General features: G+C 40.4%; 3 protein-coding genes across 4 annotated transcripts; all 3 read right to left on the bottom strand.

Moving 5' to 3' along the window:
• Positions 1-947: 947 nt before the first annotated feature.
• RB195_017079 (uncharacterized protein) lies at positions 948-3,375 on the bottom strand (the record flags this gene model as incomplete). The annotated part of the gene is made up of 4 exons (XM_064183916.1): positions 948-1,025; positions 1,833-1,953; positions 2,033-2,063; positions 3,339-3,375. 4 exons carry the CDS (start codon positions 3,373-3,375, stop codon positions 948-950), a joined length of 267 nt encoding a protein of 88 aa, XP_064039797.1.
• A 4,380-nt stretch (positions 3,376-7,755) lies between these two features.
• RB195_017078 (uncharacterized protein) lies at positions 7,756-11,283 on the bottom strand (the record flags this gene model as incomplete). Its single annotated transcript, XM_064183915.1, has 9 exons — positions 7,756-7,842; positions 8,886-8,996; positions 9,069-9,215; positions 9,292-9,399; positions 9,455-9,538; positions 9,599-9,656; positions 9,788-9,918; positions 10,162-10,295; positions 11,238-11,283. The coding sequence occupies 9 exons, from the start codon at positions 11,281-11,283 to the stop codon at positions 7,756-7,758; spliced, it is 906 nt and encodes a 301-aa protein (XP_064039796.1).
• Positions 11,284-11,746: 463 nt separating this feature from the next.
• On the bottom strand, positions 11,747-26,857 carry RB195_017077 (uncharacterized protein; the record flags this gene model as incomplete). 2 transcript variants are annotated; one of them, XM_064183914.1, is made up of 21 exons in its annotated part: positions 11,747-11,859; positions 11,934-12,037; positions 12,123-12,184; positions 12,328-12,402; positions 12,458-12,585; positions 12,699-12,771; positions 12,837-12,970; positions 13,063-13,125; positions 13,526-13,626; positions 13,698-13,779; positions 13,875-13,953; positions 14,241-14,315; positions 14,386-14,517; positions 14,576-14,681; positions 15,375-15,490; positions 16,967-17,038; positions 17,137-17,186; positions 17,234-17,251; positions 17,656-17,719; positions 17,827-17,832; positions 17,899-18,048. In XM_064183914.1, the coding sequence occupies 21 exons, from the start codon at positions 18,046-18,048 to the stop codon at positions 11,747-11,749; spliced, it is 1,803 nt and encodes a 600-aa protein (XP_064039795.1). The 2 variants fall into 2 exon arrangements, with proteins under 2 accessions (XP_064039795.1, XP_064039794.1); XM_064183913.1 differs by lacking the exons at positions 17,827-17,832; positions 17,899-18,048 and adding exons at positions 26,445-26,596; positions 26,805-26,857 and having other exon boundaries at positions 17,137-17,251.
• Positions 26,858-27,967: the final 1,110 nt, after the last annotated feature.

The raw sequence follows: 27,967 nt of genomic DNA, 5'->3' as shown, positions 1-27,967 counted from the left end.
TTAAATATACGTGTTTGAGGTCGCAGTGGTATTGACGGTGTATCGATCCGTTCAAGAAGACCCGCATAACATGAAAAAAGCTACCGAATAACCACATGAATACAGTCATCTTCAGCTACGATGATTCAATGCTTCCCAGTCATAACATCTGCCTACAACTGTGGAAGATAGTAGAGTTATCTGCTATAAGTAGAGCTTTTTTGCGATTCTTTGGGATTTATTTTTAATTTCTCGGAACTGCAGCACTTTTACTTTTTTGAAGCAAAACTTATCACATATTTGGTTTCCCATATGGTTTAATTGTGTTTTTCATTGTCATAACTAGTTAATTGCTATGTCTGGTAAACAGGGAAGACTTAAATTCGAAAAAAAAACTATTGCGGAAATAAAAACGAAATTTTCTGAATATTTTACATTACTATTTTGCAGTCTTAACGATTCTTACTCACTATTTTAATAGAAAAAGAATTACGTTGAAGTTTATTTTACTCAACCAATTATCATCAATCTAAAATAATAATTATAAGAATAATCTGACTATAATCTAAAATAGAAAATATGTGGAATTATAGTTAATTCGACCAATTTTCAGCTCAACTGAGCTCGTTGTTTTCGTGCTTAATGCTTTAAGAAATATATAAAAATGAAAATAAAAATGAAGAATTCTGATGTATGTTTGGAAAGATAATTCAAAATTAATAATGTCTTTTGATCCGTGTTCAACATGAAGAAGAAAAATTGGGAGGAAAATTGAGGACACGATGGAGTAAAATCGGCATTTTGTCGCGTATAAATGATTTTTTTTTACGATCATATGGAAAAACATTCAAAACAATGATATCGATACACAGTAGGTGGACGTGTTTACAGAACTGAGTACGAGTTCTTCACCTCGAAATTTTCCCGACAAATCAAACTTCGCGGTAGCGACGTGTACAGATTAACGACTAATCGTTCGTTTCGTTCATCATTGTGTCATCGCCAGTCGGTAACTCAAAACGAACCAGATATTCGGCAAACCGATTCTACATAGAGATTCTTTTTCTATGACAGCTAAACCGACATACAATCGGCATAAAAAGTTTCTTATTGCGGAGACGTGTTGCGTCTCCGGTGAGAGTGTGCTCTGATCCCTCTGCACAAGGACGAGAACCTTCTTGGAAATTTTTTCGTTACGTTTTTCTCAGGTTTTTTTCGTCAATCAATTCGTGAAAACTATTATGTCGCCTTAGCAAAGTTTCCATTAAATTTATCCTTTTATTTTACTCCCTCTAAGATTAGGTATCTCAGATTTTAGTTAGAAAAAAAAACTGAATTTTTCCACTGTTTCTTCATGTAATCGTGTGATTAGCATTTGTTGTAATGATATTGATTTGGAAAATTTGAAAAAAAAATGTCTTAAAAGATCGCTATGGACACGAGAAGCGGAACAAGAATCCACTTCCAAGAAACTGAAGTCTTTGTTGAAGTTTTTACATGGCAGGAAAATAATAAACAAGCGGAAAAAGGGTTTTTCCCGCACTACAGTACTATTACATTAATTAATTATTAAGGATCACATACGAATGGAACAGCGTTAGATCCTTACGAACTAAGAGCTTATGTAAGCACCTTCTAGGAATAAAAAAAATGAGAAAAAAACTGAGAAAAAAACTGATGGAAAAGGACTTTGTTAAAACTACGTGAACATATTTATGGGACGAGAATATTGTACGCAGAAAAAAAAAGAATGAAGACATACGAAAAACAGGAAGGAAAGAGCTCCGAGAAGTTTGTCGCGCTTCCTAAATAGCACCCAGTATACTCCTACACAGAAAAATGCAACGCTTCACCCCGTTACAATACATTTTACTGGATATCGTCGCCAAACGTTGGCCGGGGCCAACTTCATCGGCGCGGTGCATTCTCGACGGAGGCGGACAGGTGTAAAATGTCGTTGTGGGGCCCTTATTTCTGGAAATAAATAATCAACTCAATCGGGGCCCTACGGCCTGAGCACTAGTCTTAAAGGATCTATGAAATGTAAACTAACGTTACTAAGATGAAAAAGTAAGATAGAGCGTCTAGAAAAAAGGCGACACTGAGTTGCCCCTCTCCCCTCTACTGCATTTTCTTCGGTGTACGGTAGTACATGAAAAGGGTCGAAAATAAAACTTCAAGGAAAAAACCTGCGAAGTATTATACCTATTATAAACAATTAATTTTAAAAAAAAGAAGCAAAAACTGCCCACAAAAAAAGCAGCAAAGGCGAGGTTTGATGAGCTTTCACTCTTAATCGATCGGTCATCCCATCGATCGGCGAGTGCAGAGAGAGAAAGAGTGCTAAGCGCGCTTTCTACAAAAGGTATATTCGCGTCAGGGAGGCACAGTATGCTCGAAGCGGTGGAGGAGCAGCGGTCGCGTTCATTGACGTGAGATCACAGCGAACTACAACGATGAATGGTGCACGGACTGACGGTGCTTCTCGATATTAATCGATTCGCTCCACCGCGCCGCTTCAAGTGCACCTGCTTACGTAACTGCATCGTGATTCATGTCGTTTCGACGACACTATGCGTGTTCTATTCTGTATGGAGTTAAGTCGGAAGCAGAAGCCGTGGTTAGAAAAAACGAGCTGAAGCCTGCTGTGATTGTGTAAGCGGTTGCGCACGAAGTGATTTGATGGGACCCTTACTCATCTCTGCTGATCTGCAGCTCAAGCAAGAGTCCCACTTCTAACGCAACAGCCTACTCAAATATCATAACCTAGGATTTAGGTGGTTTCTAACCTAACTGTAGATAGTTTGCTACCTTTTTCAATTTTTCATCAATTCAAGGCTTAGTTGTTAATAAATTAGTACTAAAGCGGTACATACTATATGTATGCGTATATCTAATTTCTCGAGGGAAGATCTTACAAACATAATGAGAATGAGGTAAAGAGAAGCATGCGAGAGCTTACGCTCAAAGGCATCAACCCACGAATCTGGAGTGCTACGGATTTCCGGTGAAGTATTCGTATACGGGATCGTAGATTACTGAGAGAAAGGTGATTCCTTTCATTTCTTCCTAATTGCTGTAGAAAACGGCCCGAAAAATACTGCTTCGAGCGTTCCGGCGCACTATCTTCCACAAGAAGTTCGATTGGAGCGCGCCAGCCTTGTGCACGCGCGCATCTTCCGGGCCGTTTTTTACGGCAATTAGGAAGAAATGGTCGAAATCAGCCTCTCTCCATAATCTACTGCCCCGTGTACAAATACTCCACCTGAAATCCACAGCACCTCAGATTCGTGGTATGCTGCCTTTAACTGAAACCCTATACAAACAATCCAATTCGCTGTGTTCTGACGCCAACACACCTAACTGACGTCGTCCACAGTGTGCGACCCGTCTCATTGCCCTCCGGCACCACCACGACTGATCGCATGAAACCCATCCCACCCCACCTCACTACTTCCTGGCAGAATTCTGTGATAATACTTAGTTTTAAAAAGGACTTAAAAAGGAAATGCTCAGAATTGTTATACTTATTGCTTATACGTTAGTTTCGATAATCTAAGCACTTTTTTCACAGCAACGTTAAAAAAAATGCCGGGGAACTGGAAATATTGATCGCAGAGTGAAAAAACTGAATAACTGGTAACTTTGTGATTCTTTACAAAACAAAAAGCGCGGAACGAAAATAATGAATATAAATAGTAGAGAGAAACTAGCAAGTAAACAAATAAGTGCATACAAAAGTTGAAAAAATAAAAATAATCAAATATCATAGAAGGAAGACAATGATCTCCAATATTCAGCCAGCCGTTTGCTGTCTTTTTGGTCCAAAAATTGATTTTATGGATGAGATGGTGTGCGTTCAGTTTTCTAGATCTTTTTGTTTACATGTTCATCAAATAATGCTAAGTATAAACGTATAAGAAACATTTTCTTCCAATTTTTTGTCGTGTTTAACTTGAGCTTTTCAATACTGTCATACGTCTTCCTTGCAATCAAATTTAAAGACGCGTTTGTTATTTTTAAATGGTCACATCTGTAACATCTGTGAAAGAAAAATTGTTAGAAAAAAACCATAAATCACAAGTCCTAATAGCTTTTTGGAGGCGGCAAAAAAAAGGAACTAACATCATTTTCGGAAAATTTTAGGAGAGAATATTTCAAGAGGGAATGCGATTGATGATTGATTGATGAATGATTTTATTATTCGTAAATAATCTAAACAAAAACGTTTAAAATATCTGCATAGTCGAGCGATTAACCATCTTTGTTGCTTTGAAAAACTGGAAGTATCATATTTAAAGTCATAAAGATCTATGTATATTGATATTTGCATATTTTTCTCCTCACTTTTTATTTTAAATTTTTGTCCTAGTTTGTTCCAAAAAAAATTGAAAGGCTATTAAAAGACAATTAGAATATCAACACCAATCTCTACGTGAAACAACTCCAGAAACTGGGCGATGCAGGAGAGCGAAAACAATCCCCAAAACGCCCCGAAGTCGCATTGCTGCATGGCAACGCGAGACCTCTCTCTCTCGCAATTACTGGATGGCCAGGACTAGGCGACTATCCCCCGTATAGCCCGGACCTTGTCCCATCCGTCTCTCAACTGTTCGGTGGCCCTAATGCCGGATCTGTGCGAAGCACCTCGATTAGCTCGATTAAAACGTACTCAACGAATTCTTGTTGTCGTTGCTCGGCGCTTTCCTTCCGGAAAAAATCGCAATGAGACCATTTTCCCCCATAAGGCATCACTCCACGAATCTGAGATGGTACGGATTTCAGGTGGAGTATTCGTATACGGGATGGGAGACTATGGAGAGGGAGGAGGGGTGATTCCGTCCATTTCTTCCTAATTGCCGTAGAAAACAGCCCGGAAGATACGGCTTCAAGCGTACTGGCGCACTATTTTCCACAGGGAGTTCGACTGGAGCGCGCCAGCCTTGTGCGGCACCGCATCTTCCGGGCCGTTTTTTACGGCAATTAGGAAGAAATTGACGGAATCACTCCCCTCCCCATAGTCTCCCATCCCGTATACGAATACTCCACCTGAAATCCGCACCACCTCAGATTCGTGGGGTGATCCCTTTAAGTGGTTAGATATTGATGATAATAATGGTAATCACATTGATGATCGTCGATTTGTACCAATAAAATAAGGAATTTTTAAATTTTCCTCGAACGTGAGAACAAAGATGTGCAAAAACGCAAAAACGAAATACACTCTTTTTAACATATGACTAAAACTAACTTGTTTTAACATCACTTTCAAACATGTTCGTACAGCTGTTCACATGTTAAACACGTGACTGTAGTTGTGTTGGCTGTAATCGTCGCGTGTTTCCGAGTCAACATAAGTACGAATTTGAAGTAATTCTAGAATTAGTAAAAAAAAATAGCATTCACTATTTTAAAGGTTCAATTATAACTGAAGCTCTCGCTAAATCCATGTCTATTTCTGCGCTCCCACATCCCACATCTTGTCTTTTAACTCAGAGGAATTGAAGTTGTGCGAAAAGAATAAAATGAATAAATCATTCACAAAACTACTGTGGATCAATGAGGAAGCGAACGGCAGCCTTGTTATTGGGGTATCTTTGAGTTGCTTCCAATAAATCGATTAAACGCATCGGTGGTTCAATGCAGGAATGCCGCCTGATGTTTGCTTCAAATTTGGGCCCATTTCGAATGTATACTTGAGTGGATCATAAATTTCATGAATTGATGATACTGCAGCTCAAATAAACAAAAATGATCGTCGATCGAAACGAGCGAGAACCGTATAACGTTATAACTGAGTAAACATGCTGCATATACGTTCGTCATAAATTTCAGTGCTATTCACGCGAGCGACCCGGGGTCGATTCCCGACCGATGCGATTTTTTTCAGGGGTGGGTGTAAAGCAGTCGGTGAGAGATCCCGCTCCCTGCACGATCGATCGGAGGTTCGAGTCCGCCCCAGTGTTCGAGCCTTTCATCCCTCCGGGGTCGATAAATTTTTACCAGACTTGTCTGGGAGGATACAAACACTGACTTGACACATCGGCTGGCCTCCATAAGTCATTGTATAGGCCAGTTACACGTTCGTAACCTCAAACGATTCTGAATTGAAGCGAACGTGGTGGCGCATCCCAAGCGGATGGATTAACGCCAGGAACTTTATCCTTTGTCCTTATTTTCATAATGCATACTGATAGCAAAGTTAAAACGACATGAACCACGGTGCAGTTGCATAAACGGAACGATTAGAATCGAGAGAGACCTTCGCCAGCACCATTCCTCGCTGCAGTTCTCGACGGTCCCACCTCGATTCCAACGCGCCGAGCGCAACCACTTACGCAACTACACCGTGCTTCATTTTGTCTTGAACCGACGATGCATAAATTTCAGTGCTATTTACGTGGATGGCACGAGATCGATTTCCGGCCGATGTAATTTTTTCGCGTTTATCATCGCGGCACATATACTGAGCCTGCCACTGTACAACACAACAACTATGTAAAACCTGCTTCACGTGAATATGAAATCATTTTTACTCAGCACTATTCGGGGGGAGGGGCGGGAAACTGAAAAAACTTCGCGTCCAGATGCTTACTTTCAAAACTGTAAACGATTTTGAAAAGTGACATTTAGATCCTGGATTGATGGAACCGTGACCATTATGTTTTGCAGTGCAGCTATTCGTGCGAGGATGAGAATCACTTAGGCTAGCCTTCTGAAGTATAGTAAAGACAAAACATGAAGCTACAGTGTAGTTGCGTAGGCGACTGCGCTCGAAGCGCTTGCTGACACCACTTCTCGCTGTACTTCGCGATGATCCGAACCGTTGGCTGCACTGCGCCGCTTCGAACGCAGGCGTTTACGCAACTTCACTGTGTTTCATGTCGTTCTGATCCGACTATAATCTGGAGAGCAGAAGTGTAGCCTTCTTGAAAAGGTCTCTTTAGACAACGGTGCACACATGTATGCTCATCTGGGTGAAAAATGAACTCAGAACTGATCCTAAATCATTACCGGATACGACCTTGGTTGTTGCTTCATCAATATCTATTTCATCCTTTAATCTACTTTCAACGTGGCTATCCCAAAGCGCAGTTTACGACTGAACTCGCCCGAATCTTATCCAAGCACAAATCTTCAACATCAGAACATCTGAACGTTAGCAAAAGGTTAATAGCTGGACGAAAAACGATGACAAACTGAATAAGTAGACATAAATGCCTTTCCTCTAAACAGTTGTACAGTCATAACATTGTGTTCGACTATGTGATATTGGTTTAAATGAAACTGTAATATTTATTGACATAAAAAACAACAGACAGGCGAAACAATGAGTCTGAATTTAATAAATAGGAACAAACGTGGCTATATTGATATCGTTAGGAAGAATAGTAACGCTAATCATCCTGTATAACGGAAACAGTATATATGATCACATCTGAAGGAAAAAGTAGGATAAAATCCATGATGAAATTCACCAAGATAAGTAATACTCATGAGAAATGGATTCAAATCAACTGACAAAACGATGTCAGCTATTACCACAAGGAACTCTTCATTTTTATGTTCGATTAATCTTAATATGCTGCTAGAAGGAATTATCTACTAATCAGAGCATTTACTAATTTGTAAATGAAAGCCTTCAAAAAAGCACACAACCAAAGAGCACATAAAAAGAATCCCCTAGAACAGACGACTAGTTGACTGGGATTGATCGAGAAGGATTAAAGAGAAGTGGAGAACATCAGCGTAATAGGTTCCTGAGCGCCAAAGAACTCACTTAGAGGTAGATAATTGAGTCTTCATCTGTTTTACAGCATCCATTACAAGTGGTATGTTCGGATTCTCATCTCTGCTTTCAACCTGAAGGCTAAGATTTGAGCTGTAGGTCGCAGCAATATCAACTACTACAAGGGAATTTTATACGAAAACGGATGAATAAATGAACAAAAGATGGCATAGTACGGAGAACAATCAAATTTAAACGAAGCTTTTGGCTAAACAAAATTTAATTTATGGGAAACATCTGCATTTCTACAAATGATTTTTCTGAATAATCTCGTCCTTTCATGATACATTTTCCACTAGTTTTGGTAATTTCTTCCGTACTCGAAGAATGAAGTTAGATGGGTACTTACTCAGTTGTGCAAGAATGCTTCCACTTGATCGCTGGTCTCAAATCGTTTGCCGGTTCAAGTGGTTTTTTAAGAGGTCCAAACATGTGAAAATCACATGGCAATGAGCGTGGGGTGTGAGATGGACGAATAAGCGTTTCTCAGTGCATTTCCATCAGTTTCTGCTGCGCTACATCTGTTGCGTGAGGTGTGGTGTTGTTCTGGAGGATCAACACCTCGCGGATGGGACAAACGCGTCTTTTGAGTCGATTACCTTGATCCAAGAGATAGCAGTGGTAGGCTGCGTTAATAATCTGAGTTAATGGTAAGAAATTCAATAGTAAGACCCCATCCAGTCCCAAAAAACTGCCCACACTTTCCCTTTAACAATCTGGTTTTGGCTATCACTTTGGAGTTTTCTTCGGCTTTCCTGCTCCACTCCATCCTTGCACGCTTCGAGCTAGACTTATCGTCACGCTATTTTCACATGTTTAGACATCTCAAAAAGCACTTGGAGAAAAATAATTTGAAAAACGATCAAATGGGAACATTCGTGCACACTGACTAGGCACTCACCTTCGAGAACGGAAAGGAGAAATTACCAAAAGGCTGGGAAACATGTGTCACAAAAGGAAATTATTTAGAAAAAATAATTTGTAAAAATAAAGATGTTTCCTATAAAATAAATTTTGTTTGAACGAAAGGCTCCTTTATACTTGATTGTCTCTCGTACTCTTTTGGTTGCCGCCTTAAAGTTTTGTTTTTGTACGTTATTCGTTATTCCACACCAACCTCTTCATATATGGCCAAAATCTTATCGATAGCACTGCCACCGGCTGCAATCAGATCCCTCTTCTTATCACCACCAGATCCCTTCATGTGATTCGATAAATAGTTAGTACACTAGAAAAGAAGCAGATGTTGTAAACATGCTGTAAACCTGCTGGCTACAGAAAAAAGATAAATAATACCAACCAGAACTATGCCATATAATGCGCGTAGATCAACAGGATTAAGTTTGGCTGCTTGTTCATAGTAAGCACGGGCAAGTTCTATGTTCTCTTGTCCACCTTGAGTGTATCGAATATCGGCAAGACGCCGAAGATACAACGTGTTGAGAGGCTTAATAGTTAAAATTCACTTTGTGGAAAATCAATCAATGAAAATAGCATGAGTACAATAGATGGAAAATGTTTACCGCTGCAAGTACGCATTCTTCTAGGCAATGGGCTGCCTTGGCGAAATCAGATTCAGCCAAAAATAGTTCGCTCAGCTGAAGCCATGCCTCCGAATCGTTTAGAAATATCTAAAACATGTGGATCCAAGAAAGTGCAGCTTAAAAAGAAAGACGTTAAGTTTACCTTGAGGTAGTCATTAAGTTCACGAATTGCTTCAAGCCGTAATCCTTGTGCTAATAAAACAGCCACTTTTCGTTTGCGAAAAGACTAAAGAGGCACAGAATGAGAAGAAATATAGGTTAAAAAGCAAAAAGCATGAAAACAAACATTATTGGTAGGATCATCCTCAATTAGTCTCTCATATAACGCTAAGGCAGTATCGAATCTAAAGGAGAAATATGAAGGAGTGGTGAAACTACGTAAACGATAAAAACAAACGATTAATTCCCCTGGATGAGCATGAGTTATGAGCCCTTCTGTACTAAAAGATCATTCAAGAAAAGAAATTCCACGTACTGGTCGGCTGCCTCATGATGCATCGCCCGAAGTCTGAGAACACGATTGCTTCGCGGAAAACGATTATTTAAAGCAGAAATACATTCACCAGCCAAATCGAGTCGAGCACAATCTAGTGCAGCAACGCATACCTGGAAATCTTTGTTTATTTCCATGGACACCAAAATTGTCGGAATGGTCAATTTTTCCTGGGCGTAAAAATAGCATTCGAAAAAGAATTCTGCCGGAAACTTCGCTAATTAAGAAATCGATTTGTGTCCTACGCGTATGTAACCCATATCTTTAGCACGTTAAGTAGTAACGAAAAGTCGTAAAGCACAAACGACTACAAACAAAACATATTCTACATCAGTAAAACCATGAATGTTTCCTACCTGTTCATAAACAATCCATAATTCATCACCAAGCGAAGAGGGTGAACGGCTCACGACGTGTTCCCACAGTTCTACAACCTCTTCGCTTCTTCTTGCACTTGTTTCACGCCATTCACGAAGTTGAAGCCTACCCACTAAATTGAGTTTCGCATTAATATTACAAGTTCACAGTCCGGCGGTAAGGAGTTTAGGAAACAAAGGCCATGAAGAAGGTGCAGAACAATAGATGAAGAATTTACCAACAATAAGCTGTACTCGAAACCAAATATTACTTCAAAAAGAAATCAGTATCGCATTTAAAAAATAAACTGATAATGCAACTGAAAAAGGAAGCAGACCACCATATAAAATTCGTCTACTACTTATTATATTAGTATATGTACTTTTGTGTATTTGGTACGTTGTAGTCGGGTCAAAACGACATCAATGACAAGTGTGGCTGCGGTGCATTTGCGTACGCGCTCGAAACGGCGCGGTGGAGGCATCAGTAGGAACCGAGTTGGGCCCGTCACAGACTGCAGCGATGGCTAGTACAAGTAAGGGTTTCACCACGCTACTAGCCACTACGCTTCACCGAAACGCCTCGAGAGAAGCCGCGTACGCAATTGCGTACATGTCGTTTTGACCCTACTATAGCATCCGTGTTCTCAGTAATTTTATCCAGTTCTTTTCTTAGCGCCTGTATTCATATAGTGAGGCTGCGCTATGAAATAGATTCGAAATTCATGTTTGTCAGTCCTAATACACCACTAAGAATACATGTACAAGCTCCTACTGTAACAACTTCAGTTTGAGTAAACTACTTTGAGTCGTTAACTTACGAATCTGCGTTTAACCATAAAGAACCTCCCCAATAGTCAGACAGCCTTAATCTGCTGATTTTTGTTGAATTGTTTTTTTTTTCTTTGTGGTACAACAAGGCATATAACACAGAGCAATATTCGCTCTAATAAGCACAAACAAATGTTTTTTTTTTTCTTCCTCTCACTATCATAGAAAACATCAAGAGTTGACCATGTAAACATGCAATAAATTACACTCTTTTAGACTTGCAACAATCTGTCAGGGTAACATACCTTCGAACGATACGTTAGTCCAGTCCTTCCCAGCAGCATAGCTCATGTCCTAAGATGCCATAAAAACGTATTTTACTTTGAAACATGTTTTCATGGTAATATTGGATGCATATGTACGAGGTCGAAAAAACCAAATGGAACCCTTATCTTAGCGTAGAGGTAAAACCTTTATCAGTTTGCACTAATAACCTATGAAAACCTTTAACAAAATGTCACGGTTGGAACGAATAACAAAAACAATGTGTTGAACGAAATCCGTAAAACTATGCAATGACCAGAAAGTGACAATTAGTGGGTGAATTCTGATATAAAACGAATTAGTGAACTCACATTTTCCTGAGGAAAGAAAATAAAACGGATAAAACATTATATGTCACCGGAAACAATGATTATGCTGAAGCATTCGACTTATGCAAAAAGTAAATTCTTCAATATATGGCTTAATAAAACAACCAACAAATTCGACACACTTAATCCCATCAAATGCACTGTCTTCACGGAAAGGCAGCTTAATCCATCGAAGGATAACGCCACTCAGTGAGTGGAACACTTGTCTCCTTTATCGTAAGAGGTGAAGTCCATCTAATTCCATAGTGGGGTCCACCAGCCTTGTCATTGGTTCCTTAAATTTAGCTGTTCTTAATCAACAAAGTTATTGTGAGTGCTTGACTGAATTGAGAGCGGGGTACTGCTCACCTGACATGCGAGCTCCACCGAACGGTTGTTGTCCCACTACCGAACCGGTAGATTTGTCGTTCAAATACATGTTTCCTACCGCATCGCGAAGGACATCGCGCGCACTAAATCATGTAGATTTTAAAAGGAAAACCGTGAAAAAACCTCCCTTCTTATTCATAACCGACAAAGTACATGTAAACCACTAACTGATAAAGGAACTTTTTGTCCTCAGAGAAAACGGCACCCGTCAAACCGAACGGAGTGTGATCCTAAAAAACAACTTATGATCTTTAACCCTCAATAAAACGTCCATAAGATGGAAAAAAGCGACTACACTCAAGCCAGGACGACCAAACCAAAGAAGATTTTGAGCTAATGTTAACTGAAGGTAAGAGGTTTGAGAAAAACTCACTTTGATAGAAGCGAGGACTTCCTCAATCTTTGAATCATCATAAACGTAAACGGTTAGTATAGGTCCGAAGATTTCCTTAAGATTCTTATTTCCTTGTTTGACAGAAGTTGGAGAGTTTAACTAGGCCTACCTCATGAATAAGCTTGCTACCGGTGTTAGTAACAGTTATAAGTGTGGCATCAATGAAGTATCCCTTGCTATCGTCACAGTTTCCACCGAGAAGAATCTTAGCTCCGTCAGCACCAGTTTTTGCATAGTCTAGATTACAGAGATATTCGAACAAACTGAATATAGATTTAACAATTAACTTATTGACAATAACAAAAGAATTGAATGGATAATTGGTGAAAACTAAACATGTGGGAACCAACCAATATAACTTTTGATGTTATCGAACGAAGCCTTATCTATGACGGCCGAAAAGAAAATTGATCCATCACGAACCTGAATACAAAGAAAACTACACTTCATATATCTGAACGTCAATGGGCAAAATTGTAAAAACCTACATCACCAAGCTTCACTTGCTTGTGAATCTCCTTGATCTTCTGGAAGATTTCATCCCATCGGCTTTTTGGGACATACAAACGGGAGCAAGCAGAGCACTTTTGACCCCCATACTCCCATGCAGATCGTACAGTGCCTAAAATTTCATCACAGAATAATTAAGTGCGCACTTCACCAAATTAGATTCTTCGCATGAAAAACATGAATATATTCATGAACATCACTTGCCTGCCGCAACTACGTCAGCATTAGCAGATGGATGAACGAAATGGAAGTTCTTGCCACCACATTCTGAAAGCGTCTTAAGTAATACTGAGTGATTACGAGCTAAGCTTCAAAGTGAAAAGAATGCAAAAGCTAGATGGCATTCATTGCACGGAAGAAAATTTGAACAGCATTTAAAGGTTTGCTCTAATCGGACAACAAAACAACATTTCCCACAAAACGTAATGATAATAGACATAATCTAAATGGTTTTTTTCTTTCAAGATCTGCATTGTTTTGTTTTTCCAATACTGATTGCAGTTCGTCTGTTGGAATGAAATAGAGGACTTTGAAAGGACACCGCTTTTCATCATGGTGTCAGTTCACTATATATCATAAATCCCATACATTACGATCACAAAAGAGAAACTAAAAAAAAAAGAAATAACTTAAAAAAAGAAATAAAGCACTGCTCACAAAGCTTCACCTCCAATGAGTTTTGGGAAAGTAATGTATTTGTCAAGATTATTGGCAACATTCTGCCATAAGGTCTTGAAGGTAGGAACTGATCCAGTGAAGTTTACAGCGCTGAAATAAAGGAATCTTATATATGATAAATAAACTATTGTTTTATTGTTGACACCAAAACACTTACGAACCTGAAATACTTGCTCTCTGTAATAACTTTCCCGAATACAGGACCAGACGAGGGTAAGAAAGACAACACTCCCTGTGGAATGCCTAGAAAAGTGTAAAGTAGTGAAAGCAGACATGTTTGCGAAGCGAAACGTGAAAGTAAATCTAAAAATGATAAGAAAACAAAAAATAGCACATACCAGCTTCCTCCAAAAGCATATGGACAAAATAGTTACTCAATACAGCGGTATTGGAAGGTTTCCACATAACTACATTTCCCTTAAAAAAATACTTTCGTTCACAATCTACAATCTCCAGATGGAAAACACGAAAAATATGATTTGTTTTGTTGAAAACAGTATTTCTGTATTACAAAAAGATGTTCGAATCCGGGGATCTGCCGCTAAACGGAAGACACACAGTTTGTGACCGAAACTCGTGAGAGAGATTAATGAGTCAGTTAGGTTTTTGCAATGTCTCTTTTCTTTCCTCTCGTTTTCTCTCTGAAGCATTCCACAGGCGGATACTATTACATACACCTTCACTGTTTAACAAAGAATTTATACCATCAAAGCTGGGGCTGAGGCCAAGTTGCCACCAATCGCAGTAAAATTGAAAGGTGCCACGGCAGCTACGAAACCCTGGAAAGAAACTATTCAAACTTCCGAATTTTTCCCACAATAATAAAATATAGACAAAGAAGGAACACACCTCCATTCCTCTGTAAATCAATTTGTTGGTACTGATTTTAGTGCTGATTGGTTCGTATTTTTCCAGGTCCAAAGCAAACTTGGAGTTGAAACGGAAAAAGTCGATGAGCTCACAAGCAGAGTCAATTTCAGCCTAAAATGTGCTCTTATTATTAATGTGGGAGCTCGAAATCATTATCTTCTCAACAAACCTGCACAATGTTCTTTCCCTGACCGAGCATAGTCGCTGCATTCAGTTTCATGCGGTATTTCCCAGCTGCTAAGTCTGCTGCATGGAGAAGGATGTCTGCACGTTCTCTAAAAATTCCTTGTCATGGAATCGTGACCCGAAAAAAAGAGATTTCCTGATAAGAAGATCTATTTTGCCAAAAAGTGTTCAAATTTCTTCACAAAAAGAAACTCCTCCTTCCAACACCTAGTAATTTCCCCAGTATTTGAAGCTAATGAGGCTTCTTAATGTTGATTCAGCGAGTTTTTCTTTTCAAACAGATCGCTGCTCCCATTCTTTTCTTCCTCCTTTCTTTTTCTTCAAGAAACAACTGCGCTTAGTTAGCGCACTGTGATTTTCAAGCTACTTAATCACATACTCTACACACGCAATTTTAAGGGTAAGTACGTAAGAACGATGCTGCTAGCGAGCTCCACAACATTATGGTTAATAAGCATTTGAAAGACCACTGCAATGAGGAAAAATCTGAAAATACAAGGTCACCTTCCCTGCAAATTCATATTTTTACTAAAGAGTTCCACTGATGTGGTGTCATGTGACAGCAATTGCAAGAACGACCATTTTCTGATATGAAACATGTGAACATGCTGGGGTCAAATGATTTATTGTTCCATATGTGATTTATTGCTAAAGAAAATAGAATTCCTAGATACATCATGTTTCTTTTCGTCTACCTACGCAACACTTTTGGCAGAATTATTGTGAATCGGTAACGTTAAGGAGCATGCATAAAAAGATGTAGAGCAACGGATCATTCGTACCTCAGTGATTTTCTTTCCCATGGAATTCGCGCCTCTAATCCAACTTCAATAGCTTCACGAATTTGATCAGCGGTAGCAAATGTGTACTTGGCGATTACTGTTTGATGATCAGATGGCTGAAAGAGGTTTGAACTTCAGGTAAATACCAAAGAAAGATATTTTGTACAACTACGTAACAAGTACGCTACGTAACTCTCATTGCATACACCGTAACGTACTAGTGCTGCAAATGTAATAGAACAATTAATGGAACATAAAGAACTCCCTGTAATACAGTCCCAATGGTAAATGTAAATTGGACATGTCGATGTCAGTGACTATCTCATTGCCTTATGAAGGGAGTAGCGGAGAGATTTAATGGAACATAAAGAACTCCCTGTAATACAGTCCCAATGGTTATTCCGAATTCACTGTTTCGGCGCCCTTACTGCAACAATTCTCACAATTTTGTCCTAACAATAGAAGATTTGGGGAGATTTTCATCAAAATAGCGGATAGATGTCTTCTGCTAAAAACACCATTGGAGTGACACTATTAGTGAAAAAAAAATCTGATGTAACCGCTGCTGTTAACCTTACTGAACCAAATTGGTGCGGAAGAAAGAAAAACCAAATTTCTGTGTAGGCATGAACATAAGAAAAATTCAAATGCAATTCATTTGAATTTGTGTGTTATAATTTCCAGAACAATGTTTTTGTAAGAGAGTTCGTATTCGTCGGCTCTAATAGATTTAGAAAAGTAGGATCCATAAGCCGAAACAGCTTCGCAGTTTTATAATAAAAAAAAACGTCACGACAATGAGTATGTTTACGAATGATACTTCATTTCATCATTTAATCTAAATTCCGAAATGCACCCGATGAAAACGAGAAAATGATGATTTCGCAATGAAATACGTATACAAAAAAAAACGACAAACGGATTCAATAGAATCGATTTGGGACGATGGCAATGTGTACAATAATGAGATTCTGTGAGATATTGCAACGCACAGGCAAAGTTATACCAGGAATACATTGTATTCCTTCGTTATGGAATTTAGATCTTGACAAGATCAAAATTCAAGATACGTCATCATAGATAATCGTGGACCAGACTGCACCCTTTTCCTATTCTTCATTATAATACGATTACGGTAAGCGTTTCTCAAACCCCCTGAAAAGTGTGGTTGACAGGTGTAATAGACTGTTTTCAAAGTCCATAACATGATACCGTTTGTTGATACTAAAATGACCTTGAGGACAATACCTTTACCAACCGGTTTTTCTGAATAAACAGTGAATTTGCAGATTTTTCTTCGTATGTTTCAAATATAATCAGTAACAAACCCAAAAACAATGTGTAACTATAACTTCCTTCCCCAAAACGATATTTTTCTCACCTTTGCCTAAGATAAGAATCAGCAATGTTCTCTCGTAAGTGATAGATGTTGCATAACAAAAAAGTTAACTAGTTTTTACGCACCACAAGTCACGGTCATTCTGCGCTGTTCCTTCCCAACAGAACACCTCGTACATAAAAAAGTGTCACATGGCTCACATGTGTCCGTCACAGATACCAGGACAATGGTGATTCAACGAAATAAGACTAACCATAACTTGCTTGCGGTCCAAGCCGTTCTTTATACTCTTAGTGCCAATTCGAACAGGCACAATTGTTGGATTCTAAACAGCTCCAATTAAGATAGCCAAAGCAAAAAAAGGACTATACACTAAACAATAAAAGGTTTTAAAATATCAAGGTTATGCAGCAAATGACCTACTTTACTGAGAGTATTTAATTCCTTTTCAAGATCGACTCTTTCACTGCTTCCTTTTCTGTACTCCAATATTGGTTCATTGGCAGCTTGTCTCATAAACTGTTCAGAAGTGAAGCCACTAGAATTAGTTCAGAACTTCGAAGCCCTCACGTTACGATATTGGAAACAATAGTTCCTAGATTAGTCTTTCGTATGAGAAACTTCAGAAAAAAATTCCGAAGGCATGAAGAATAGCAAATTTCTACAAAAACAATTCAAGATAAGTCATGCACGCATTTCCGTTGCATGCTATTAGCAACAAAACGCAAGCGCAACGACATATATCCACATGAAACAGTATGTTTTTTTTTCTCTTCTTCGTGTTCTAAATAACTCTAATCAAATAGGACAGTTGATTAGCATCCGTAGTATTAATTCAACATCTTTTTTCCGATGTGAAATTGGTCAAAAAGAATAGTGAGCGGATCCCGCATTATCAGATCCATCTGAACAGAATCCACAAAAAAAGTCTGTAGTCGTTACCTGTAGGTAGATGCTGCTCTACGCAAATTTCGTGTAGCTGAACCGAGTCTTCGTGAAAACATCCCTGAAGAAAAAACATTACTTTCACGAAATCTTAGAACAAAAACGGGATGGAACGGTGGACACGTTTAACAGTAAATTAGGAATACAGACGAGAAACAAAAGACTCACTCTACTCTATGAGTTTTCTATGAATTTAAAATTACATTCCAAAATTTGTAAGCATCAATAGAACACAGCGACGAGATCTAGCGTTAAATGCACAGTGCATTCGATATTGCGATGTGCTTTCGACAGCAAGATAGCACCGCCCCCTCGGAGAGCGCAGACGATGAGAACCAACACTTCGCATGTTGCACAAAAGCAATCACCACCGGGAGCTATCTCGTCCATCAGCTGGATTCAGCCTCAACATCAATAATTCTACAAAAAAAAATTGCACTCGTTAACCAGAAATAAAAAAAGAAACAGTTGCTAAATTACACGCAAATATATTGCTCTACGATGATTCTGCTCTTTAGAGCAAGACCGCAATTGCGGACTTGTACGGAAAATTTACGGGATATTTGCAGAATTTTCTGAACTCTTACAAATTTACAGGAGTATAGGTCAGATCAAAATGACATGAGGCACGTACAGTCGAAGCGGTGCGGTGGAGACAGCGGTTGGACTCGTGGTGGGACCATGTCGAACTGGCAGGGATGGGTGGCGGTAGCGAGGATTCCTACGGGATGCCAACCGCTACGCTCCACCGCGCCGCTTCAAGCGCAACCGCTTGCGCAACTGTCCGTGCTTCATGTCGTTCTGACCCAGGTATGGTTCAGTTAGAAATGTTCTTTTTTTAGAAAGAATTATTGCCTAAAGGGTGCATGGAATGCGATCTTTTGCAGTCAAACCATAAAGTGTGTGTGCCTGGCGTTAATCAATCCACTTAGGATGCGTCACCACGTTCACTTCAATTCAGAATCGTTTTTGGTTGACGAAAGTGTATCTGGCCTACACAATGACTTGCGGGGGCTAGCCGATGTGTCAAGTCAGTGTTTTCATCCTCACAGACAAGTCAGGTACCAATTTATCGACCCCGGAGGGATGAAAGGCTTGAACACTGGGGCGGACTCGAACCTCCGATCGATCGTGCAGGCAGCGGAACCTCTAACCGCTACACCACACCCGCTCTCAGCCAAACAAAACGCACAGGATTCCCCACGTGGGCGTTATCGCTATTATGCAAAACAGATAATTCTTATGCATTTTCCATGCGGGAATATCGTCTATTGGATTTCCGACCTTTCACAGCCATCGATCGGAGGTTCGTACTATGGTCATCCTAATCAAGCTCCCAGACCATTTCCCACGGTCAAATTTAAGGGGGAACCACTGCACACTATAATTGTCCAATTTCGCGAATGATACAAAATTAGGCAAACTATTTCAACTGTCCTGCCATGGTCGGGTCAGAACTAAACAGCTCCGCTGGAAGCGGCGCGGTCGCACCGTGATGCTCCAAGCGGAGCTGCTTACGCGACTGCCCGGAGCTCCAAGTCGTTTTTATTCGACTACACATACGGTAGGTGTGTCGTTCGAAGAAGGATTTTTTCGGAGAGCTGGTATTTCCCATAGCTTTTACTGTGCGTGCGCAATACCGAACCACATGGGGCGAAGGCAACGGGCTGGCTTGTATGTGTACTTCTCGAACGTTCAAACGATCGTTCATCGAACGAATTTCACTTGCTACAGACGACATTGAGCAAGTATGCAATTGCGTATGCAACTTTTCTCGAGGCGCTTCGGTGGAGCGCAGCGGGTTGGAGCGTGGTGAAACTCTTGCTGGCACCACCCATCGCTGCAGTTTGCGATGGTCCCACCTCGGTTCGAACTGCTGCCTGCACCACACCGTTTCGAGCGCGTACGCAAATGCACCGCAACTACACTTGTGGTTCATGTCGTTTTGAACCGACTATGCATTATAGAGCACAAGTATTCTGTAAGCAACCCTTCCTTCCTCCCTCTTAGAATTTTGACTTTCCATAGACCACCATCATCATCAACTTTTCCTAAAATTGACTTGAATAGTATTTATTCAGTCTGTGATCTGCGTAGATTCCACGTAAACTATATTCGGGTCAAAACGACATGAAGAACGTTGCGTAAGCAGCTGCGCTCGAAGCGGCGCAGTGGAGCGTAGCGGTTGCAGTTGTGGTGGGGCCATAGCGAACTGCAGCGATGAGAGATGGTAACAAAGGCCCCCTCAATAAAAACCGCAATGCATGCAGAACAGTGCGATTTTGAATGAGATGTGGATTTTATGGGGGCAGTTTGAAGGAAGATGTAGCATTACTGTGCTGTGAATCTGCCCGCTGTTCAGACGATGGTGGTTGGATACCACACTCTGCATATAATTGGAAGTTATCTGTATCAAATGCAATGAGAATCCTAAAGAAGAAGAAGAACGCGCTGAATCGAACTCTTCCGCAGAAAGTCTGAGAGTTTTCTTATTTTCCAAATAATTGATTTAGCCTTTAAATGTAATGACATCTTCTACGTGATTGGGAGTTTCATTCTTGAAATTTTCTCCGATTGTTCTTTGATTTGTGTCCGCTTCCAATTCGAAGTAATTAATAATATCCTACTAAGGTCATCAATTTTTGGCCGTAAAACATCAGGGAATTTTTTCTTGCGTTTCCAGTGAAGATTGCGACGTGCAAATGCGGAGAAAAGATAGGCTAATACGTGCACTGGGAATGACACCTGCGATGTGTCTGCATGCAAACGTTGTTGAGGGAAAAAGAACCCATGTGACTCGTGGTTTCTGCATAAGGTTGTTAACCAAAGAACAAATACAAGGGGATGGTGCGACACAAGCAAAGACTATCCTAGTAGGAGATCCTCCTTTTTACCGTTCTACTTGACTTTTTTAACTTAAAGACAGCATACCACGAATCTGAGGCGGTGCGGATCTCAGGTAGAGTATCCGTATACGGGGTCGTAGATTATGGAGACGGGGGTAGTTCCGCTCATCTCCCCTGCTTCACTGCAAACAGCCGCCTCCAGAATGCTGTTTTGTACGACGTCGCGTCTATTGCAACGCTCCACCCCTTGCTCCGTTTCCGCCCTGCGATTCGTCGAAAATCAATTCGGATTGCCCCGATAGGCAGTAAGGGACGCTACGCGTGCAAGGGTGGCGCGCTGCAATAGAAAACCTCGTACAAAAGGGCATTCAGGGGCCGGCTGCTTGCAGTGATTCAAGGAGAGATGAGCGGAACCACCCCGGTCTCCATAATCTACGACCCCGTATGCGGATACTCCATCTGAAATCTGCACCACCCCAGATCCGTGCTATGCTGCCTCTAAAGACATATGTTGTGGTTTCTGTTGGACAATCTAGAGTTTGGGGTGTGGATTCCGAGTATGGACCGCAGTCGCCATATCAATCCCCCCTAACGGTCCTGAAAACCGGCATGGGAAACGGCCCTAGTTCCTCCTAAGTATGTAAGAACGTGCCACCTTTGTACACACACCGTGTCCACGATCGAAAATCATTGATATCTCACCAGCAGCCTCTTCAGTTAAAACCAGCGAAAAGGCTGAGCGTGTATAAAGGTGGCAGAATCTAATGTACCTCGTAGGAACTGAGACCGTTTCACGCGACATTCTTCAAGACAATAAAGGGGAATTGAGTGGGAGCACGACCGCAGTCGTAACCCACGACCCGATCTTTATATTATCTCACAAAGACCTCAACATTGTCATTTTCGCGATACTTTGCCTTTACTCGTCCGGCTTATATTATTGTCTGACGCGGTTGCTCGCATCTTCGCCGAGGCGTGTCGTCCTTGAACAAACCTCTGCCGAAATCTTCTCGATCTACAGCAAGAGTTCGCACCGAATCCATCCTGGAAGTGCCACTACTATTCATTTTTATTGGTCAGAGACGACGGGCGAAGCGAGAACCACAAGAAATCTGAAATCCGTCGTAAGCCGAACGTTCAGACTGGTTTGAGAGTAATCTGTTTATTCTAAAAATTTCAGAAATAAAGAAGAAAGTTTAGAATTGAAAATGAGAATGATAACAAATCAAAAAAGAGGATCGCAAGTTACAGTTACAAGTTCCTAGTTATTTTGCATGCATCCATTAATATCAGTTTAAAGTAACCCTATATTTGTATTCCACATTCAGAAGATGTACTGTGGCTTAGGGAAATCATATCCGAAAATTATGAAATCGTGATAGTATAACTGTAAGAACATCTCGAAAATCGTTCTGTTACTTAGCAGCTGATTTTCGACGTTAACTCGAACCGATTTGTTCCAGGTCGCGTGAACAGGCAATCTTCCTAGAAAAGGATCTAATTCAATTTTTGTTAGAAAAACGAAGTTATTACATTAAGGGATGTTGGTGGGAACCAGCCTATGTATCAAGTAGTATATAATATGCATCATGTATCAAACCGATGTTTTATTCTCCCAGACACGTCTGGCATCAGTTTACCTACTCCGGAGGGAAGAAAGGCTTGGTTGGCACTCAGGTGGAATTGAACTTCTTTTGACGATCATTATGCTGCAGCAGCAACGGAACCTCTTGCCGACAGCGCTACTAATACTTTGGAAATTATTATTATTACTTGACGATTGTCAAATGGGGTCAAGAGCTAGGATTGTTTACAAACGTTATTACGGCCAACGTTTCGGCGTCATTCGTTCGTTCGTCAAAGCCTGGAATGTCAGATCATCTGTAATATATCCTCTCAAATGCCTCATTCAGAATAAGTCATCATTCCCTAAGATGTTACATGCAAAATCGAAACCAAAAGATGCGAAATAGTTGTGCCCACCTAGGTAGCCGCGTTGCCGTGATAATAGCCGACCTCCTAAAATCGCTCCACTAATACTAATTAGGATGCGACCCGCACATGACCTCGTAGATCAAAACCCGCAAAGGTCTTGATTCAGAGCCAGCTCCTTGGTCACGGTCCTTTTCCTTTCCATTCTTTATTCGACTGTCCATGCTCGACTGTCCTTGAATCTTGACATGTTGAATACGTGGCTTTATATTGACTTGCTTGAGCTGTAGCCAAGATTGGTGTTGATATTTATTAAGAGCTTACGTTTCGGCGAATTTGCCTTCGTAGAAGTCTAAAAAAATCAAAGCCATTTATTGATTAGTGATTTATTCTCTCAAACACCTTATCACCCTATGGAAACCATTGAAACGTTAGGTAAACTCAAACAGCAACACACTGACTAATGGTAACCTCATTCGGCAGACTTGGTAGCGCAACAGTCCACCACGTACCGCAACGACCGATCAAAAGAGTTTTTTATAGGGACCTGACTGCCCGCCAGTAGATCAGAACCCGCACAGATTTTGATATGGAGCTAGTTCGTTTATGATCGCAATGCACTCATATTTCCTGTACATTTTTGGACTTCTCGCGGTTATCCAAAATCCCTCTAGGGTTTAGGTTTTGCGAGTCCACTTAGATGCAAATTGACCCAAACACACAGTGGGCGTCCCGTTTTTCCTATGTACTCGTCACCGCACAACCTGCACGTGGTGCGATACATCACTCCTGATACCGCGCAATCACTTTTTCTGCCATACTGGCAAACCAACAGCAGCTGAGAGTTGTGCAGAGTCGGTCATACGTACGATTACACATCAGCTGACAATTGAGGTTTGCTGGCGGTATTACCACAACCATCACGTCGTTCGCTTCTCTCTTTTCGCAGACAGCTCCGCACCACTCTGGCCATATCATCAGATATGTAAGGTAAACAGAACGGAATCTTTTCTGGCCCATGTACTATGTTGGATCTTCGAGAAGATTGTCGTGCTTGTCGAGTAACACAGTCTTCAGAGGTTACCTATTGGATATTGCGACTTTAAAGGCATCACACCACGAATCTGAGGTGGTACGGACTTCAGGTGGAGCATTCTTATGCAGTATAGTAGATTATGAAGAGGAAGTGATTTCGACCATTTCTTCCTAATCGTCGTAAAAAAACGGCCCGGAAGATGCGGTGCGTGCACAAGGCTGGCGCGCTTCAATCGAACTCCTTGTAGAAAATAGTGCGCCGGAACGCTCGAAGCCATATCTTCCGGGCCGTTTTCTACGGCAATTAGGAAGAAATGAACGGAATCACCCTCCTCCCCATAATCTACGACCCCGCTACGAATACTCCACCGGAAATCCGTACCACTCCAGATTCGTGGGGTGATGTCTTTAAGGGCCTGATTCAATATTTCCAAGCTCTGACGGAGGCGAAAACGCCGAAACGTTAGCTGTTAATAAATCAATACCAATCTTAGCCACAGCTCAAGCAAATCAATAAAAAGCTACATTTTTGGACCATTAGCGTTTATCCAACACGCATCCAAAATTCTGGGGGCAACAATTTCGGGTTCGTACGATAGAATCGTGGCAGCTATGCAGAAAGAAGCATTTTCATGACATTCTCTGCGATGAGCCGTGAGAGGGGTTTCTGTGTTTGAATGTTTCATCCCATCCAGATTTTCTTTAATACGAACACAAAGAGGTAGCTCTGTTTCCCCTATACATTCTTCGCCACATGCTTTGCACGAAATTGAACGACTATTATTACTACTGTACTATATTATTACTAGCGCTATTACTGTTATCATTATTGCTATCATCATATTACAATGTGTTGAATTTGATCAATAACGGGGCGGATGTAGCGCAGTCGGTTAAAAATCCACAGTACCCGCACGGTCGACCGTTCGAATTTGCTCTAGCGCAAATCACGCCTTTTATCCCTACAGAGTCGATAAATTGGTACTAGACTTGTCTGAGAAGACCCAAATACTGACTTGATCATCGGCTGGCCCCGCAAGTCATTTTATAGTCCAGCACGCGTTCCAAAACCTCAACGTTTACGAACTCCACTAAAAACGCGTTAGCGCATCTCGAATGGATTGATACGCCAGTGAATTTATCCTTTTTATCAATAACACAGACAAATCGTCCAGACATATTTAATAATAATAACAATGATAATTATTGTTATCATTATTACACATATTACCAAGATATTGTTACCAAGTTACCAAGATATGTTATCTTATCACTCTGGCGGTATGGTGTCCAGCAATCTTAAAGTTGTCTCTTCTAGTTCACTGCATACTTCAGCAAACTCCTCTCTCCTCGCCAAGCCTTGATGTTTTACTTTTTGGAGTCATTGCTGTTTTTAGATTGATATCAATCTAAAGACACCACGCAATGACTCCAAAAAGTAAAACAAACTGACCAGTCTCACCGTCTAACAAAGCTGTTAAACCACCGCGTTCTTATGGCTTATCAGGATCACGGATTCTACGCACAGCGTAGTATTCCCAAGTCACTGGTGTTTGGATAGTGTTAAGGAACTACATGTGGGACAACCTTATAACTCACAGAGTGTTATGAATGGCATAAGGTGATTGGTGATTGATCAGCACTCATTTTTGTTATCCATGGATAGGATCCTAACGGAAGTTCAGAATTTTTCCAACGGTTTCCTAGCAGATATTTCTTTTCCGTGCGCTAATATCGTACACTTTCCAAACTCATTTCCATCATGTTTCTCATTCTTTTGCCGCCCTAATGGTGTTAATGTGTCGCCTTTTACCAGCCAATTGTTCTTTGATAACCAGGCACAGTATCCTTTCATTTTCTCCAATATAAATCGCATTGCATGCAAAGTACTCTATCTTGTAGATGGCGACAATCTTCGTGCGATCTCCAGTCTTAGTAAATCTCAGACCACAAACAACGAAACATTCCGACATACACTGCCTGTCGTAAAGTTTACAACGAATCAGCTTTCGCTTGATACTGTCGTTCGGAACTCGCCAATACAACTTCATCCTTCAATTATACTCGCAAAAGAACACGACGTAGCGCAGCGATTGAGGAATCGAAAAGGAAGAAAATGCTCATATGAGCTATAAGATTGTTTCACATGTGGTTCCTTAACACTACCCACACAGCGATAATTAAAGGCATTACCCCACGAATCTGAGATGGTACGAATTTCAAGTGGAGTATTCGTATACGGGATCGTAGGTTATGGAGAGGTGGGTGACTCCGTCCATTTCTTGCTAATTAGCGTAAAAAAACGGCCCGGAAGATGAGACGTGTGCACACTACTGGCGTTCTCCAATCGAACTCCTTGTAGAAAATAGCGCGCCGGAATGTTCAAAGCCGTATCTTCCGGGCCGTTTTTTACGGCAACTAAGAAGAAATGGACGGAATCACCCCCTCCCCTTAATCTACGACCCCGCATACGAATACTCCACCTGAAATGTGTACCACCTCAGATTCGTGCGGTGATGTCTTTAAGGATGCTGCGCAGCGCGCATATCTCCGCCTTGGGCGACATCCTGTAAGAACATGGGAATTCATCACCCTCGCTAGTGAGACTGGTCAGTTTGTTTTCTTTTTCGAAGTTCTTGTGTTGTGCACTTGAACCGATAGCGGCAAGGAGAGAAGAGATGAGATATGCATAGCATCTCAAAAAAACTCGAACCAGTTTTAGGCGCTTGATAAAAATGAGGTTGTGGAAATGTCAGGCTACTAACAGAGTTTAACGAAAACCCCGTAGGGACAACAAGAAAACAGAATTATATCTTATCACTACTTCATCTCAACGCAGTTATTGTAACAGTTACTTTTTTATTATAGTTTACACAGTTATTTTTTTATTTTTTTTAAATGCTGCTTCGCTGTTAAAGCAATATTACGCAGAATCCACAATATTACGCAAAAGAAAAGCAAGAAAAAACTCACTTATCATCTCAAAACGAATGTATGATCGTTGCTGCATTGAAATTCCTGCTGTTTGCAAAATACGATCGTATTCCTTAACCATTTGTTTTCTTCTTAGCATATCGTGACGAATTACGTGCATAGATTTCAAAAAGTCAATGGAATGACAGTACCTAGAAATAAACGGTTGCGAAAATAATAAGCGTAAATCAGTGATTAAATCGATTTTTTAGTAAATCTTTGTCGAAATTCGCCTGCAAAAATTCAAAGCGTTGGACACCATACAACCGGCTGATTTATGAACCTATGTTTTTCCAACTATTTCCAGTAACGAATATTTTATAAAATATAGTACCATAATATCTACATTACATCACTTACCATGTCATAGGAGCAAAATGAACCATTCGAGATATTTCCTCACTCGACATCATCTTTCTAGGATCTTTTTGATATGAAAAAAATATTTCACGTAGGCTCGATAGAAAACATAACATATCTAGGTTACATTCGAAACGACAAATGCCATGATTTCTGAAAATTTCTCTGTAAATGTCTTACAGTTACTCCTTTACAGTTATTAGGCTCGATGCCCTATGGTAAATTCTGTTAGCGAGTAAACATTATCTTCTACATATTTATTGTATTTGCTTCATTTACTACGCTGTAATTTCTCGTGGGTGCTAGTTAAGTGCTACTACGAATATAGTGTCTGATTAGAATTTTGATTGTGTTTCTGTAAAACACCTGGATCCAAAGGAAATTTATCCTTATTATTATTTTATTCTTTTTCTTTTATTCTTCTGTTTTTATTTATGCTATGTAAGGATCAAAGCTACGGTAATTTTGAGTCATTGCACGTACACTCTGCAATTCTTTGGTTACAGAATCCTTTCTTATTTTTAGCGGTATCGTTGGGTAGGTTGCTCGCCGGTGGGTAATGCTCCCAAGGATTGATAGATGGATCTTTGTACAAAAGAAAAGATGAACAAATGACCGTAATCCAGTAGTGTAGCTATAAGAATTGCAAGAAAAAAACCTTACTGTGAAAAAGTCTTACTGTGAAAAAAGCCTTGAACAACAATGTTCACACTTTTTAAAAGGTTTGTGTGAAAATAACTTCTTACTGGATTCTGTTTTGCAAGTCTCAGATGCCCAAAGTACGTAAACAAGTTACGGTTGTAGTTAAGAACGACTCTACTCACATCACACATTTGTTGGTATATCCACTGATAAACCGTTGGAGTGGATCTCGAATCACGACGAATATCACGGGATTATGATTAAGTGACTGGAGAGCAGCTTCCTGCGAGGTTCTGCGATAACTGACTCCACTTTCGCACATGCTGAAGCACGTTTCAGAGTAGCATACAACGAAACTGAAGCTTGTTGATAGTCGAATTTTAGCAACAGCCAAGATTGTTAACAAAATTTATTACGGCTAACGTTTCGGCGTTGTCGCCTTCGTCAGAGCCTCAGTAGCCGCGTTGCCGTGATGTTAGCGGATATCTGCGTGGCGCAATCGCTATCGAAAACTGAAGCTG

This window comes from Necator americanus, chromosome II (assembly GCF_031761385.1).
Source record: "Necator americanus strain Aroian chromosome II, whole genome shotgun sequence".
Lineage (NCBI taxonomy): Eukaryota > Metazoa > Nematoda > Chromadorea > Rhabditida > Ancylostomatidae > Necator > Necator americanus.
Note: the sequence above shows the minus strand (reverse complement) of the source record. Positions and strands in the feature narration are given on the sequence as shown.